This window comes from Vipera berus, assembly GCF_964194415.1.
Source record: "Vipera berus genome assembly, chromosome: 1".
In the NCBI taxonomy this organism is placed as follows: Eukaryota; Metazoa; Chordata; class Lepidosauria; order Squamata; family Viperidae; genus Vipera; species Vipera berus.
The window spans coordinates 336,521,986-336,540,209 of record NC_138202.1 but is presented as its reverse complement, the minus strand read 5'-3'; the positions used below and the strand labels follow the sequence as shown (position 1 = coordinate 336,540,209).

The 18,224-nt window shown below is 39.6% G+C and overlaps 2 protein-coding genes across 2 annotated transcripts in view; one reads left to right on the top strand and one right to left on the bottom strand.

The window, feature by feature from the left end:
- Window positions 1-6,966, bottom strand: part of SELENOI (selenoprotein I) — a 51,889-nt gene extending 44,923 nt beyond the window's left edge. Inside the window, exon 1 of the mRNA XM_081313654.1 lies at window positions 6,720-6,966. Coding sequence (XP_081169780.1) covers window positions 6,720-6,791 — 72 coding nt within the window. The 5' untranslated portion in view covers window positions 6,792-6,966. The remainder of the gene's footprint in view (window positions 1-6,719) is intronic.
- Window positions 6,967-10,557: 3,591 nt separating this feature from the next.
- Window positions 10,558-17,724, top strand: PBK (PDZ binding kinase). Its single transcript, XM_081312829.1, has 8 exons — window positions 10,558-10,632; window positions 11,042-11,116; window positions 11,956-12,049; window positions 12,704-12,846; window positions 13,516-13,685; window positions 13,785-13,914; window positions 14,927-15,100; window positions 16,586-17,724. The coding sequence occupies exons 2-8, from the start codon at window positions 11,056-11,058 to the stop codon at window positions 16,789-16,791; spliced, it is 978 nt and encodes a 325-aa protein (XP_081168955.1). The 5' UTR covers window positions 10,558-10,632; window positions 11,042-11,055; the 3' UTR covers window positions 16,792-17,724.
- The last annotated feature ends 500 nt before the right edge of the window (window positions 17,725-18,224 follow it).

Genomic DNA, 18,224 nt, shown 5'->3' with positions numbered 1-18,224 from the left:
AAATGGGTCAAAACTCACTTAACTGTCTCTCTTAGCAACAGAAATTTGGTATTCAATTGCGGTCGTAAATCAAGGACTATCTGTATTGTTCCTCACCTATGGATAGAAAGCTTGCCAACTAAAGTGAACTATTTGCATGATTAAAGATTCACTCTGAGAACTGCTAGGGAGGAGCTGTCTTGACCTTCTTCCTCCCAACCAAACTATAGAAATGTTATTGATTTGCTCCTCTGGAATGTAGCCCCTCCCTTTTGGGAATCCAGACTATACTCCACCACAAGAATGACTTAAAGGCAATGAACACCACTGTTTAAATTTTAACCATTTAATGACAATATATATATATGACTACTGTTCATTCAATCAATTATAAAGTCATAACTTAAAAATTTGAATATATGTGAGTATACAGACAGAGTACGCAGAATAAGGAAGTTGCAGGGAAGTAAGAAGATTGTTAGAAGGTACAAGTATGCATAACTTGTGTGTGCCAAAGGATTCAGTTTTGGCATATCCTGTTTTGCCTCCTGAACTCATCCAATCTTTCTAGGAGTTTTCAATTATTCCTGGAAGTGGGTAGAAAGTCATTCAAAGATTTTCAAACCTTTAGCTAATTTCAAGAATCTACTTTAATAAGCACAGAAATCATGAATTGATTAGTCCTGGGGGGGGGGAAACAGTAATTTTTAGAGAGAGATTGCTGTAACTGTTTTTTGTTTGTTTAAATGTGGTATGAGATACTACAGGCAGTGTTATTGCCACTCCTGGAAACACACTCCTGGAGAATGATTCAGAGAAAAGTGAATATACAGTATGTGTGGCACTTGTCTTTATGACATATTGTAGATGATTCAAAAATTTGACCATGGTTTTTTTTGCATCTGAGAGATACCCTTTTCAGGACTCACTGGATATATTAGCAATTTCACAATTTGCTCAATCAACCCTCATATTACTATTTTTAAGATTAAAACAAAAACATGGCATCTTTGTTGAAATCCAAGACTATAAAATATGCATAGTTAAATGATTAGGCTTTCTTCCAAATTCAGTAAAACTGGAAAGGGATGCCTCTCTTGTTGACAACCTATTTTTGCTCCACTTTTAAGTCTTCTCATTTCTATTTACTATAACACACAGCTCATATACTGTACTTTTGTTTCTTTGTTTATTTCACAAAACATAAAAATAAGGAAACAAATCCAACTAAATAGCAAAACAAATTTAAGTTGGTATGATTAAATTCTTTATATTTAACATATTTCAGCGGGTTTTTCGACTGCAGGTATGCATCATGGTAAGCCATTAGTATACTTGTGTGGAAGATTACAATAATGCTTATTCAATAGCTAAGCACATTGTCCAATGATTGTTCAGCAAATCAGACCCTCTGGCTTATTCAGTGAAAGAAACCAGAAACAATCCTCTCCTCTCTCCCACCTCCCACTTTTTCCACTTGAATCCCACAACTTGTTAAACTACGTAGAGATGCTTTACATTTTATCTAAAAGCAATAAAAATAGTACATATGTATATGTGTATGTATGTACACATGTGTATGTGTGTATGTGTGTACACACACACACACCCAGAGCAGCTGAGAAAAATTCCATAATTGTGAGTAAAACCAAGAAACAGGTCCTCTGGCACATAGCCAGGTTTTTAAAGTTTTTAAAAGGGCCATTCTAATCTCCAAAGGAAGGATGTTCAAAAGAGCAGGAGCTGCAGTAGAGAAAAGAAATTTTCTGGTCCCAGTACCATCCGACATTCTTTGGTTGACATACCCTGCACCATGCCCAACCTGCTGGTCTGGATTGTCTTCTAGGTGTGCAGGATATTCCTCATAGCAACCCTAAACCCTAAGGAGGGACCAGATCCCCTGAAATAGGGCTACTGGGCAATTGTCCGCAGAACCACAGATGCAATAAGGGCATACAAATAGTTAGGTTTCACTGCTCTTATTGTCATAGACTCTAATAGTGTCTCCAGCTTGTGTTCAATAGTCTTTGTTCCTCGTCTTTTGCCAGTGGTGGTCTATGCATCTCTTAGTCTTTTTAAGTTCACTCAACTCTACCATATACTATGGGGAACCATAAGTGGGGAGAAGCCATTTCTGTAGCCTGGTGGCAAACAGCTCACAAGTGGGCTATGGCCCAGAGGTTGCAGGTCCCTGCCCTAAAAATTTGGGTGTTAGAATTTCTCCTTGAAGTATTAAATCTTTAAGAAAGTTTTTCTTGAAATCTTGCATGCAGCTCCACTCTTTCCAATAATCAATTATATAATGTTTTACAAACTAATACAGACATGTCAAACACAAGGCCCAGGGCCCAGATGCGGCCCACGAAGTGGTTTCATGTGGCCCGTGAAGCCATCCTGGAAACAGTGAGGGAACGGCCCCCACTGCCTTGGCCCTGGCCCAGAGACCCTCCTTCTCCCAGAGACCCTCAGATCTGTCCCACTCTGCCCAGGCCCCCCATAGGCAACCTTGATGAGAACAATGTAGAGCTGGCCATGCCCACCCATTAGGCCTTAGACATTCTAGCCACGCCCACCCTGGCCATACCCACCCGGCCCCCTGAGGGCAACCGCAATGCTGATGCGGCCCTCAATGAAATTGAGTTTGACAACCCTGAACTAATAGAATACAAAGATGTTATCTTATAACGGTTCTATGTATTTAATTACACATTGAAAAAGAAAAGATTTGCCACATTTATGTTCAAAAAAGGTCCAACAGGGGAAAAGGCAAAACTAGTAGATACAACAGTCCTGGGGAAACAGATGAAAAGCAAGCAAGCATAGAAAAACAAAACAAAATAAAAATATAAAAAACCCTTCAAAATGATGCAGCAGTTAAGACAACCATTACAACAAGCTTCTCTCAGATAACAGAACTATATGTCCAAAACAAGTGTTGTATCCCATGTAGAGGCTCCAAGAAAGTCTTAACTTTTTTTTTATGTAACAGCATTATGAAATTGAATTTGTCAGGACTAACTTCCTGAAAATCAGAACTAAAAGCTCACAGGTTTCACCTTGAAAAAGGGGAACTTAACTGATTTGCAGCCTCAGCATTCCCAGAGCCAAGAGAGAATTTTGAATCTGATTCTGAATAAACCACTTGCGCCATTTTTGCAAGCATAGCTCCACCTATTAGGCAAAGAAAATTTTCTCAGATGTTTTCCTGAGCGTTATTCCCTCATGCTCATGAATAATTCAAATAATTCACATCCCTCATTAAGCTAAGAAATTGATATCACAAATCTACAACTTTCTGCAAAATGATAACTGTGCAACATATGCAATCATGTGTTTGGAACATAACTATCTCTTGGCAATTCCACAAAGGAAGATTCAGCAGAAGAATTAATATCTTCTTCCAAGTCAAGTTCAACTATTGGTGACTTCAAGAACACACCCATATTTTTTTACAAGCACTTTAGAGATGGGATTGCCACTGGCTTCTTCTAGAATTGTCATGGAGAAAATCTATGTGGCTGCTGAGTGTAGACACTGATTAGATGGTACATAATCAATCTTCTAGGATATCTTTAACATTTCTCAATATAGTTTATACCCCCAATATTTCCACAAGGTCTCCCACACAAGTACTAATCAAACCTGACTCCACTTAGCTTCCCAATTCAGATAGTCAGAAAATGCTGCCACCTGCTAAGACAGGTCTTAGCGGATCAACTTTTATTAGAGAAAGGAAATGCGGAGCTACTGGCTAGATTCATGCATTGTGCTAATTCATGCATTTAGCTGGTTTTAGCAATCTATTCTGAATGTGAACTCAGACACTGTTATTAAATTATAGTTTATAATTATCATGCTGTGCTGGCCCTGCCAATAAGGCTTATTTAATAAACCTAGGTTAAACAAATGAGTTTAATGCAATGTATATACAAGGTCACTGAACTTAACATGCAGCAAGATGCCTAATTCAAGATAAAGAAAAGGGTACATATGGTCCAAAGAGAAGAATTCTAATACAAAAGGGTTGTTCTGCATACTCCTTCAGCATTAAGGCCAAGATTAAAATGGGAAGATCTGATATTCTACTGGAATTTTAGGGAGCAGTACACTACAAGTAATCCTTATTTAATGATCACAAAAGAAAATATAATTTCCATCAGATGTCACTGTGATCATTAAATGAGTCACCACATGACATGACTTGATTTCACTACCATTTTTAGGATGGTCATAAAATGAGCCATCATGGTCATTAAATGAATCATATAATCATTAAATGAATCACATGTTGTTAAGCACATCCATTGTCTTGAATGGACTTTTTTGCTAGAAACCTGAAAAAGTCACCAATTGTGGTCATGTGACTACAGGATGCTGCAGTCAGTCATAAATGGAAGCCAGCTGTCAAGTGACCCAAATCACATGATCATGGGGTGTTGGGGTGTTTCTGTGCAGTAGTTGTAACTTTGAAGCTAAATTGTAAGCAATGTTTCTGATGCTGTCATAACTTCAATGGTTATTAAGCAACTAGTAATTAAGAGGGCTAAGGGACGCGGTGGCTCAGTGGGTTAGGATGCTGAGCTTGTCGATCAGAAGGTCGGCAGTTTGGCGGGTCGAATCCCGAGTGCCGTGTAACAGAGTGAGCGCCTGTTACTCGTCCCAGCTTCTGCCAACCTAGCAGTTCGAAAGCACGTAAAAATGCAAGTAGAAAAATAGGGACCACTACAGTGGGAAGGTAACAGCATTCCGTGCGCCTTTGGCGTCTAGTCATGCCGGCCACATGACCATGGAGACATCCTCGGACAAGCGCTAGCTTTTTGGCTTTGAAACGGAGATGAGCACTGGCCCCTAGAGTTGGAAACGACTAGCACACGTGTGGGGGAACCTTTACCTTTTAATTAAGAGGGCTAGCTGTCTAAGTAGAAAACTCAGCAAGTTACAGAATGATGATAAAACATAAGTAGCAGCAATTTCCCAAATCTTTCCCTTCAATGCAACTTGAGGAAGGTGGCTGTTAATTTTGTAGCCAGAAGTTCCTTTACAGAGAAGGAAAAGAAAGGATTCTATATGTTGAGGAAACCTCAAAATCTGCAAAACTAAAAAGAAGTCATCTCTTTATCCATACACACAAAGAAAAAGTACAGCCAGAGTCCTCTGCAAAGAAACAAAGGGGATAATTGTTGTATACAATTTCCTTGTACTCATTATAATGGCTGAAACCAATTACCCTATGCTTTTAAGAAAGAAGTAATGAAAGAGTCAGAAAAATCTACAAGCAGGTAGATGAAAAGGTGTTTTTGTGACATTCATTCATTTCACTATTAAGAGCAATTAAATATTCAGACGATTTTCTTACTCTTACAATGTGCATTGCTCAGTTCAGGTCACTCACCCATGGGAATTTCTTTGCATCTATTTCATTTATAAAATTTATATTTGTCATCTGCCAGGAGCTTGGGGAGGGGGAAAACTATTTCCTTTTATCCCAACAAGTACTGTGAGATAGTTGGCCTGAGAAAACAATTGGCCAAATCATTTAATGACTTTCCATGATTGAGCATGGGCTTGAATCTGGATCTTCCCACTGCTAATCCAACACTTTACACCCAACTTTGTTAACTGGCAGTATTTGAAACACCTCAACTTTGCTGTGCAGCCTGATTGGTTTGTATAAAGAAAGGATACACATGCTCAGAGTCAAATACCTGTTTTTTGTGGCTAAAGAAGGCATAAAAATCGCAGAAGTGAGGGCAATACTAAAAGTCTCAAACATGATAAGCAATATCCATCATTCAACAAAAATTAAATATACAATATAAAAATAATTAAAATAAATGAATAAATTAAAAAACAAAAAACAAACTCAAAGGGGAGACTAAATGGACCACTAGATCTTTTTCTGCCATCAGTTTTCTATGTTTCTATGTGGCAGTAATCAAAGAGAACCTACTGAAAAGACTTAGCTTTGTGACTAAACTCTATATGCCATGCCTAAAAAGAAATCAGCAAAGTTACCAGTAGAGTTAAACAATTCCCACTGCCATAGTTTATCTTGGGAAGTTGGAACAAGCAGATATTACTTGACAGCTACTGGATCCTAACTCTCTTTTTGTCACTATATCCTAGGAAGAAGACTCAGCTTATAATTCAAGGATATCATAGAGTCAAAATTATAAATTCTTTGTCATGCACATATTCCATTTTCAAAAGACAGTAAAGGAAAATATTACATGGCCATTTAGTGAAAGCACCTCTTCAAAAGCATCTTCTTGACAACCATAAAATAATAATAAATGGATGTCACAGAGGAACCTTTACTAACTCTGAGTCACGGCTCTGAAATGATCCACGAGGTGGGCAGATGGAGACACTCCAAACACCGTCTGTGCCATAACCCCAAATTTTCAACCAGAAATAGGCCTCCTTTATTCCAAGTAGCGGGCCTTCGTCCACGGTGGACTACAGTTCCCATCAGCCTCACTCATCTCACCATTCAGCTTAGCGGCAATGGGAACTGCAGGCTAATTCATCCGGTGAGTGGAGGAAAGAGAAGCAATGACGGGGAACGACTGCTTCCTGCAGGTAAAGAAGCTGCGCCGCCGCTGAGCTATCCAAGCACCGCGTGTCTTCCCCGAGGGGATACCTCCCGTCGCCCTCCAGCAGCCCAGGGCATCTCCTTCCCCGCAACCCAGCAGCTCTTTCCCTCCTTCGGAAAAGCCTGCGGAAACCCATCGTCTCACCTTGTACTTATCAAAGCCGGCGAGTTGCTCGGCGTTCACGTACTCGTAACCGGCCATGGTTAGCAGCGACATCAGACGGATCCGCTATGCAGAAAAGGGCCCAGTCCGTATCGCCTACCTTTCCCAGGCTAGGCTGTTACAGGGAGCAGGAGCACCGCCCGCATATAGACACTGTACGCTCGTCCCGCCCGGCTTCGAGAATAACAGGGGAAGAGGAGGAAACCCCTCCTCCCCGCTCCAACCCCTCGCCGGTTTCCGTACTTCACTGCTCCTCCTCCCGCGGGGCAGCCCCAGATCAGCACATCCGTGATGTCACCGAACGCCTCTTTCCCCTCCCCCTCTCTCTTCCCTTTCGGCGCGCCGCCATCTTGGATGAAGCTGAGTCCCTGGGATTGGTTCTGGCTCTTCCTTTGTGATTCAGAGGTCATTCCCCTTCTCTCCTGCTCTGCTTCTTGAAAAACAGCTTGCTTTCAGTGTACCGATGGAATTTGAAAATTATTTAGTGGGCGGTTATATATCATAGAATCATAGCTCTAGAAGGGACCTTCCAACTGTTGTCTTTATTCCTCGAATTCACTGCAATTGAATATATTCCTGCTTTTTTTCTACCCCGCCACCATTTTTCATTCAGTTCCTGATAGCCTCTTTCCCATTTGCTCTGCGTAGAACATCCAGTTGGTCCACCAAACGCTACTGTATGCGGATTTGGTGATACGTTAATAAGAGCGTGGGACCGAGTTTTTTATGTTCTGCTGTACAGTGCAGTAATTAAAGCTACTTCACTTTCTTTTATAACGGGAATCCTTTATTTCCTATAATTAAAGTTATAGTACCTGCATAGTGTTTGTGTGTCTCTGTGTGTGATCCTAATAGGAGGCTGGCTTAAAATTGAAAATGTACATTATATTTAACTGATTAACTTTTCTTTTACTGAAAAGATGACTGTTAACTAACTGCACAAATTGGCTTGATAAAATGTGCTATCCTATCAGTTGACTTGTGGCTCAATATATCCTGTGACTTGAGTCCAACTTTCTGCATAGATGGTGGGGCTAATATTGGGGGTGGTAATATTTAGAGAACATATTTTTAGTTGCTAGAGAAAAAGCGAGTCTAACAATCCAATTCTGCTGCTTGTACTGGTCCAGTACTCTTCAACAGCTTCATAACCAATAGGGAGGGGGGAGGATAGAAGACAAACATATCTAATTTGCAGACAATACCAAACTGGCAGGAATAATCAACACTTTATAAGATAGGCTCGAGATATAGAAGGAACTTGACAAAACTTGAACACAAGTCTTACACTTAGGCAGAAAAAATAAAATGCACAGTATAGAATAGGTAGTACATGGCTCAATGGTAGTGACTGAGAAGGATCTAGTGGACAATCATTTAAATATGAGAAAGCAATGTGCTGCAGCTGCCAAAAAAGCCAATGTAGTCCTAGGCTGCATCAATAGACGAACAGTATCAAAATCAGTGAAGTGATAGCACCGCTTTATACTGCACTGGTAAGACTACACTTGGAATACTGTGTCCAGTTCTGGTCACCATTGTACAAAAGATGTTGAGACTCTTAAAAAGAGGGAAGAGCAACAAAGATGATAAGGGATCTGGACGCTAAACTGTACAATGAATGTTGTGGAAACTAGGTATGTGTACTCCAGGGGTTGGCAACTTTGGCTCTTTTATGACTTGTGGACTCCAATACCTAGAATTCTTGAACCAACCAGTCCACAAGTCATAAAAGAGCCAAGGTTGCCTACCCCAGTCTAGTCTAACAAAGAGAAGGACTAGGGGTGACATGATAGCAGTTTTCCAATACTTGAGGAGCTGTTACAGAGAAGAGGTCAACATATTCTCCAAAGCATCTGAGAAGCGAGAAGTAACGTGTGGAAAATTATTAGAGATTTTAATAGAATTTAGGAGAAATTTCCTGGCAGTGAGAACAATTGATCAGTGGAACAGCTTACTCCAGAAGTTATGGATGCTCCAACACTAGAGGTTTTCGAATGAATGAACCTTTATTGTCAAAGTATAACCATGTATACATTGAGATTGGCTGAGCCTCCCTTCGTGCCCCCACCCACCCCAACTTACAGTGACACAAACCCTCCATCTTACTACACCATGTGAACTAATTGCACAACACACCGGCCTCGCAAGTCAATTATGCATAAAGTTTATAAAAATTATTTCCTGTTCAAAAGCCTAACAGCCCATGCATAAAAGCTGTTTTTCAGCCTGTTGGTGCGGCTGGCTATACTCCTATATCTCCTACCCAATGGTAGAAGAGTAAAGAGATACCATCCAGGGTGTCAGTCATCCCTGAGAATTTTCCTCACTCTTCCAAGGCAGTGAGCCCTGGCGATGTCATCCAGTGGTGTCAGGGAACAGCCCACAATGTCTTGTGCTGTGCTCACCACCCTCTGTAATGCCTTCCTGTCAGACCAGCATACCAAACCACAATACCATACGAGAGGACGCTCTCTATAGTAGACTGGTAAAAGAGGGTCATAAGCCATTGTTCTACCCTGTTCTTCCACAACACCCTGAGAAAGTGAAGCCTCTGTTGGGCCTTTCTGGCCACCTGGGTTGTATTAACTCCAGAAGTTATGGGTGCTCCAACACTAGAGGTTTTCAAGAGGCTAGACAACTGTTTGACCGAAATGCTCAACACCCTTGAGCAGGGTGTTGAACTAGAACAGGGGTCCCCAACCCCCAGTCCAGTAACCGGTCTACTGGCATGCCAGTAACCAGTCTACACAAACAAGCAAAACCCCATCCGTGGAATGCAGGCAGTACCCAAAACCACACACTCCAATGTGGAAAAACCTTTCTCCACAGAACTGGTCCCTGGTGCCCAAAAGGTTGGGGATCTCTGAACTAGAAGACCTCCAAAGTCCTTTCCAACCCTGTTATTTTTTTATATCCTACTTTTTGATAGAATTAGTACATGGATTTCTTTGAAAGCAGTGGGATTGAAAAGCAAGACTAACCTCACCAATATCAGCTTCAACCTATTTTCATTACTACTTCAGATAGTCAGAATTAATACATTTATGATTGTATGCTTTCAAACATTTTGACTGCCAGCTTTAACCTAATCTGTTGAATGATTTGCTAATTCAGCTACACACTAAGAACATAAACCATTTATGACATGGATATACAATACTGCTATTATATGACATTGACTCCTCCATGAACCCTGATGATTTCCTGGATAAATCCAAGTTGTTTGATACAGTATTGTGAAGTGTTTGACGTCTCCTTCCTCCGTTTTTTTTTAAAAAAAACCTTCCCATTCCAGTCAATAACCTTGACATTCCTGGGGAATCTCATCCAAATACTAACCCGTCTTACTTCCCTTAGCCTTTTCGAATTGGTACGGCCATTATTTTATATGCCCCCCCATCTCACCCATAAAGCGACTTTATTTAGCTCGATTGTAGTGAGTAAACCAGCTCGACATAATAAAGTACTGTATGAGGTTTGTTACTTCGGTACTGTACTTAAGTGCGCAGGATTGGCGCCAATCTTTTCTTATATATATTTCTGGTGCTTTCTTAATCTGTTAACAACCCGTAACTCTCCTATAGAAAATCTAGGACAGTAATCTTTTGGTCCCTCAGTCCAGTGACAGTCTATCTGTTGCTGAAATCCTAATTCTCGTTCAGCTGCTGTTTTCCCTTCTCCGAGAACGCGCCGGCTGTCCACAAGACAGAGAACCGAGCCACTCTTCCAATTCGTTCGCGGCGTGTCCCGAATCTCCTATTGGTCCGTTCCCCTTTGCCCCGCCCCCGATTAACGTTCTGTTTACGCAAGCGCCAGCAGAGATTCAAACGGTGGCGGAAACTGCTGGGGTCGTATTGGCACCTTCCTCGTTAACGGTGGCGCGTCTTTTTCCGTGAGATTTTTTTTTTTGATCCTGTCTCTTACCCTGCTAGCTCCGTCGTGAAAGTCTGTGCTTGGGGCCTGTGGACCGCAGAAAACAGCTTCCTGCGATTCCTTACACGCGCTGAATTGGATGCTCCTCTCCTGGCGTCCAATTGGGAAGAGGGAGACCCTGACTCTTAACGGTCTGAGAGGAGGGAACATCTGGCCTAACCGCTGCTTTCCTCATTCTGCAGGCCCTTAGTTATTAAATTATTTGATATATTCTTACAGTGTTTCTTATTATTAATAGAGAATAATTTTACCTCTGGGCTCCCTAAGCCAGAGAGTGACAGTCATCTGCTTTAATCTGTATTCCTGCATTGAGTGGGCTTCCAATTCTCTGAATTACAATTAAAAATGCTTCCCACTTTTTCCTGCAGAAAAATCTTTAGCTATGGCTGCAGAAGCTGCTTTCAAGACTCCTCGTAAGCTAGAAGGAACAAGAAGGAAATCCGGTGAGGCTGTACTTGGTGAAGATGTGGGGGCAACTTTAGGGTCATTGGTTAATTTGACTTCATAAATTGGTCAGTTTATAGTTATAAGTGGTCAAACATATTAGGAAAAATCTTTGATTCTGAGCAAGGCTTTTGTTGTTGAAAAATATGGTAGTACATGACTTAAAGGTGAATATAGCTCTTAGCACACAGTATTCCCCTCTGAAGAAGTGAAGAGCTCACATGGATTTGTACTGGGGTGGGTGGGGGAGGAAAATCTATGGCAGAAAATGTCTGCAAGGAATTGATAACTCAGCTCCTACCAGTAACATACAGTATTGCTGTTGGCAGAGGAGGATGCAATGAATGTTTATTCTAAAGGGTGAGAGAAAGATGGATTTGGGGCAGGAATAAATTTGTAAACTTACTCTAAATACTTCTTATCCAAATATAGAATACAAGATTTGAGTGTAAATTATTTTTAAATAGAAAGGTTTGCAGAATTAGGAGAGAATAACTTTTTTGTTTCCATGGCTATCACTTTATGTTCCCTCCTGCTTCCATGATAGTGAATGTGAAGAGAGAATACTGACTCCAAGTTGCCTGATATATGGTAGGAATTGAAATAGGTGGGTTCCTTTTAAAAAACAAAGTTATAGGATATATTCTTCAGAACGTTCTTAGAGAGAGAAACAGTATGACATCTCTACATGTCAAAAATTCAAAGAATCGATATCAGATTGTGCACAAAATACTTGATCAAGTCTGGTCTTGGTTACTGAGTTAGAAAAACCATTTTTGCAATTTTGGTAACAAAATTGTTTCATATAACATAAACGGCTTTTTCCCCCCCAATATAGGACAAAGTACTTCATCTACACTATCTATTCCAGCTTCTCCCTTCATGCGAAAACTGGGATATGGAACTGGTGTCAATGTTTACCTTATGAAACGGTATGTTATCTTAATTGATATATTCCAACATACTAAGATTTCTAAAACATCACAGCATAGACCACTTAGCAAAATTGAAAAAAAGTGATTTAACTCTGAGCCTACTAATTGATTGTTACAAGCACAATAAATCTGGATTTTTCTAAAGTGTCAGATTGTCTTATGTCTGCTCTGCAATTCGGATATGATAGCCTGACTTATTCCTGCTTTCTGCTTGTAATTTGTTACCAACTGTGTTACCCTGGAATAGCTTATTAAGAGGAGTTTAGATATTTTGAGACAGAGGTATAAGCTTCAGTTAATTATTGATCTTGAACCAGATATAACATTGGTTTTGGCAAGTGATGGAAAAATGTTTTTTTTTTAAAAAAAATCCTAATAGTACTGGAGGCTCAGAAGAAAACTAATAATTTGCTTTCTGAACTATCAAAGGAAAGCTATTTTAAAATATTTGATTTATTTGTGCAAAGCATTCCTTGGCAGGTAAAAAAATGCCCAAAGTGCTTCTTATAGGAACTGAGAACTAATTCTCAGCAATGGTTATATTGCAGTCTGAGCCATGCTAAAATAATGGAAATGATATTTCATATACAGTAGTGTTAGCTACTTAGTTTATCTATACCCACTTTTTTAACTAAATCCCATTTTTCCTAGGTCTCCTAGAGGGATCTCTTGCTCTCCCTGGGCTGTAAAAAAAATAAATACCAAATGTAACTCCAGCCAGCAAAGTATTTATCAGAAGAGACTGAATGAAGAAGCTAATATTCTAAAAAACCTTCAGCACCCAAACATTGTGGGTAAGATTATGCGGGGAAGGTGGAAGATACTTATTCATATTTGTGAGCCTATTTAATTGAAGATTCCATGGCTCTACCTGGCTAAATATAGAGAAATGTCCTCAAGTAGATATAAGCAAGCTGTACTGATGTAAAGGACAAGTCCTATTATAAATGAAGGCATATGTAAGTGTCCCAGAATTATGTTGCAGGATCCAATCTGGGTTGGTCACTGGGACCAGAGGTTTACTCTTCTGAGCTTTCCGAACCTTGCTGGAGCCCATCCTCAGGAAACTTCTCTCTCACCAGAAAGTGTGCTTTGGGCTATTCTATGCATAGTATTTATCTGATACCTACGCATAGAATAGCCCAAAGCACACATTTCAGAGAGAAGTTCCCTGAGGATGGGCTCTAGAATGACTCCAAAAACTTGGGAGACTAAACTTCTCATCTGTGACAGACCCAGATTGGATCCTGCAACAATTCCTATTGTTCTGTTAGTCTTTCTTAGGTACCATCATAGTTTTCTTAAAGCTCTTTTAGCATTATTTTGGAGTGAATACTTGGATTGAAAAATATTTGGAGAATTATAAAAAGTGTCCTGGCCCATTTAAAGTTTGAATTACCCTGGAAATAAATGAAATGTTGTTTCTGGGGACACTGATGAATTCTTAAGTGTGCGTTTTGAAGGGTTTCGTGCATTCACTGAGGCCAAAGATGGAAGTATGTGTCTTGCTATGGAATATGGTGGGGAGAAGTCCCTGAATGACTTGATTGAAGAAAGAAATGAAAAGCAGAAGAAACCTTTTCCAGCTGCCACCATTCTCAAAGTAGCGCTGCACATGGCAAGGGGCTTGAAGGTAGGCTATACAAATTGAAAAAGGGCACTTAAGGGTTGATCAAAAACAGCAAAGCCTACAATTCTTTTGTAAATAAAATCCTTCTCTTTTGATTTTCAGTATCTTCACAATGACAAAAAATTGCTTCATGGTGACATAAAATCTTCTAATGTTGTCATTAAAGGTGACTTTGAATCAATAAAGATTTGTGATGTGGGTGTCTCTTTGCCTCTAGATGAAAATATGATGGGTATGTTGAATATTTAGTGTTCTTTTCCCCCCCTTTCACTGAAAATCAGCTTCAGGTCTTATTTCTGTCCACTGTATTAGGAAATGGTGACCTCTGTGCTATGGTGCTCATCAGTCAACCTTCCTGCCACACTGCTGAATCCTTAAAAGGAATTCTATTGTTAAAGTCAAGAGTTGCTTTTGTGATCTGTTTTACAATGGACAATAAACAGTTTGGCCATCCTCGTTTGGAAATAAACCAGAGCTGCTATGTTCATTTCATGCATATTTCCTTCTACCTGAAGGGAGAGCAAAATACTTGAGATCTTATCTGTGTGAAATATAGAAATATTTTTGAATATTGTTTCTTTGAGGTTTCTGAACTTAAACTAGAAAAGCAAAAAAAATGGACCCAAAACAATGCAGTTCTTTCAGGACAGGAATATAAGATAAATGTTCTACATAAATCAAGAAATGGGATTGTAATATGTCTCTTGGTTCCCAGTGCCAAGCTCCCTTTATTCTTCTTGGCTGCTTCCAGCTGCTGGAGCATATAAATCTTACAGGAAGCAGGAAGAGAAATTCTCATTCTAGTATTCTAATTTACTTATCATGTGGGAAAGAATTGCAATTGTAGGATGAGGCTATACACAATTCCTCTGGAAGTATTCTGATGGATCTGAGAGCCTATTGAATTGTAATTAGAGTTGTACATGCTACAGAATACCATTTCCTCCAATCACTTGCTTGTGCAATGGGCAGCTTTATACATTAGTTAGATAAATAAATCCTGCTCATCAACTATTGTGACTATCAAGATTTTACCAAGCAGATTTTTTCAGCCCTAGTTGGTTTTAAGGAATTTTAGAAATGAAAGGATAGATTCTTTTCACAATGATTACTGTGACACTAACTGTTCTTGGCTTTCTTTTCCTTGGTTTTTACAACTGCTTTAACATCGTTGCTTTTTGAGAGACTTGCACTAAATCCTGAAGGTGGCTCTTAGTTTGTAACTATAATTTGTTTTTGTTCAGTGAGTGATCCAGAAGCTGAGTACATTGGCACTGAGCCCTGGAAACCCAAAGAAGCCCTAGAAAAAGATGGCATTATCACTGACAAAGCTGATATCTTTGCACTTGGGCTGACTTTGTGGGAGATGATGACACTTTCCATACCTCATCTTAATCTGCTTGGAGAGGATGATGATGGTGCGTCTAAATATTCTTAATAATTTGGCAGGTGGGATGGTGGGTTAACTTAATTTTATTTTTTATTTTAGTCTCAGGCCTGCATTAACATAGGGATGACATCATTGGGGTAGGTGGGCTAAAATAAGATGTCGGTAAGATGCAGAATGTTACATTTAGCAGAACCTTCTTTTTTACATCCATACAAAATGGCCAGTTTGACCTTCTGGGGAAAAACAAATGGGACAACAGAGCTGTCTGCAACTCACAAATTGCTCAGTCGGTGAATTTACTGGTAAAGTTAGCTGCTGAACCAAATCTTGTATGATCTTGAGCTGATTTTAGCCATTGAACTTATGCCAAATATGTTAGAAGTTTAATCCAGCATGGAATTTTTTTAAAATGTAAGGAAATGTGGGGTTACGCTGTAGTCTTCTAAAATATTTTAAGTTTCATTTAGTACAATGTATATTTTACCTGTCTGTCAACATGGCAATCAAGAATAATAGCAAAAAATAATATAAATACGTAAAATGCCATTAAACTTGAGAAAAGCTTGAATAAACAGTCTGTGGAGATTCTCAATCATCCAGGTCATGGTTGTCCCAAAGATGCTTTTCAAGAGGCAACTGGACTTTCTTGGTTTTCTTTGAAGACATTTCGCTGATCATCCAAGGAGTCTTTGTTGTCTGCATCTCAAACTGAAGCAGGAACTATTTGCGCTTCAGTTTGAGATGCAGACAACAAACCCATCCCCAACACCTGCATCTGTCTTCAACAGTGAAGGGGCACAGGGCAGAAAAAATCCTACAGAAAGCACAGCTCCACAATACAGTCCTTTCAGCAGTTCCAAGAAGGCTCCCCACACCCATTAGCACTATTCAGGTGATCCTGAAGACAAGTGGCCTCAATAACTCTAAAAGAATGCAAATGACCAGCTGTCTGCAAGGAATACAAATCCTTCCATTCCCCACCATCCAGTCATTGCTGAAGAAACTTCTTGGATGAAAAGCAAAATGCCTTCAAAGAAAAACAAAGTCCAGTTGTCTCTTGAAAAAGCACCTTTGGGATAACCATATCCTGGATGACAGAATCTCCATAGACTTTTGCCCTCAAGACTTGGTTATCTGACCAGGTATGGGGCTTCCACAAAGCTGGAAATTTGGCAAGATGGCTCCATTGTTTAGGGGGGGCATTTAATTTCCCTCCACTTTGACTGAATTTTGAGTTGTTAGGATACCTATTACTGACATTTTTATATATTTGTATTCACTGTTTTTGTTGTTTCTTATCTATTGTGCACTGCCCAGAGTTGCCTTCAGTGAAATAGGGAAGTATATAAATTTGATTAATAAATAGAACTCTGTGATCAAACCCTGGTCACTGGAAAATCAGCAATCAGTACTGTTTCTGGGCAATTTGAATGTTGAATATAATCATTTTCCCTTAGCAATTTGTGATGGTTTCTTGAAAATGGCTTTTGACCCATTTCTAATATATTTCCAGATGCTTCTTTTGATGAAGCTGACTTTGATGATGATGCCTATTATGCAGCACTTGGAACTCGTCCACCAATCAGTATGGAAGAGCTGGGCCCTTCATATCAAAGGACTGTTGAGCTTTTCTCCTTGTGTACTATGGAAGATCCAAGAAACCGTCCTGCAGCAGCACAAATTGTGGATGTTTTAGAGTCAGAAGAGTTCAAATATTAGCCAATTCAAATCGACTCCTGCATCATATGGCACTTTCTCCATTCTCTTCTAGAAATGTTTGTAGGTGCTAACATAGTTAGATTATGTGAGAATATTCAATACTTAGTTTCTAGTTCAAATGTATTTAAGATTAAGTGGTCATCTGTTCCATTTTAAACTAAGTTGGTGGATTATTTTTTTAGATCAGATAAATTATTTCAGTACCTTGTTTTCTTATTGATAAGGTGATGTGAGAACATGTAGAAGAGGATGACTAATTCAGTGTTAATATGCACGTTTTGGATGGAAGTGAACAAATTCTCCAAGTTGTTATATTCTAGATAAGTTACATCAACTGAATGTGACTCAGACATAGTACTCAACATGAAAATTTGCAATTCATTCAGAAAATGGCTGCAAGTGTTGTAAAGGTCAACTATTGGTTTCCAATTTTCAACAATAAATTACTGCTTTTGAGTGATGTTACAAAGCCTCTCAACCTATTGGCTGAGATTACTGAAAACGTTTTTAAGTGATCCCAACCATTTGCAGCATTTTTGCAGAAAAGCTTTTGGTCTGTTGAGTGCCTAATGAGGAAAATTGCTTAGGGTTATTTTCTAAGCTGTTTCTCATGGCATTTCAAGGGCTGCAGTCCAAAAATAATTTGGATTGCATTTCACATTCATTGGAACAGCAGAACAAAACTTGGAATGCTTTGGGTATTCTAGGTTTCAAACAAAATTCAGAAAAATCATAAGTGATTTCACAGGGCAAGTAAGTTAGTGCTGGTATCATGCTCCTACCAATATATTCCTAGTACCTTTCCCTTTCTCATGCCACCAATGCTCTTAAAAAAGGTAAAGGTTCCCCCGCACATGCGTGCTAGTTGTTTCCGACTCTAGGGGCCGGTGCTCATCTCCATTTCAAAGCCGAAGAGCCAGCGCTTGTCCAAGGACGTCTCCGTGGTCATGTGGCCGGCATGACTAGACGCCAAAGGGGCAAGGAACGCAGTTACCTGCCCACCATAGCGGTCCCTATTTTTCTACTTGTATTTTTACGTGCTTTCGAACTGCTAGGTTGGCAGAAGCTCTTAGCTGCCACCAATGTCCTTAATTTTTCTTTTACCTCCCACACCAGATCACTTGTGACTGGAACAATGTTTTGGTCTATCTAGAACAAAACTGCTTCAGTTCATTCTATATACATGAATCAAAACACCCGAAATAATGTTTTTTGTTCAGGTGCACACCACATACTATAATACTTAGTTGAATCGTTTCTTGTATAAATCCAAATTCTGTGTGAAGGGCAAAACCACAATTTATTGGAATTACTGAGAAATTAAGGTAGAGATAAATTCTAGGACTAGTGGAAGGCGTTGCCTTTGGAATTACAGCACAGATTCAGAAATGTGTATATCTTTAAGAATGTTCATATTTTTGCAAGAATAGTTG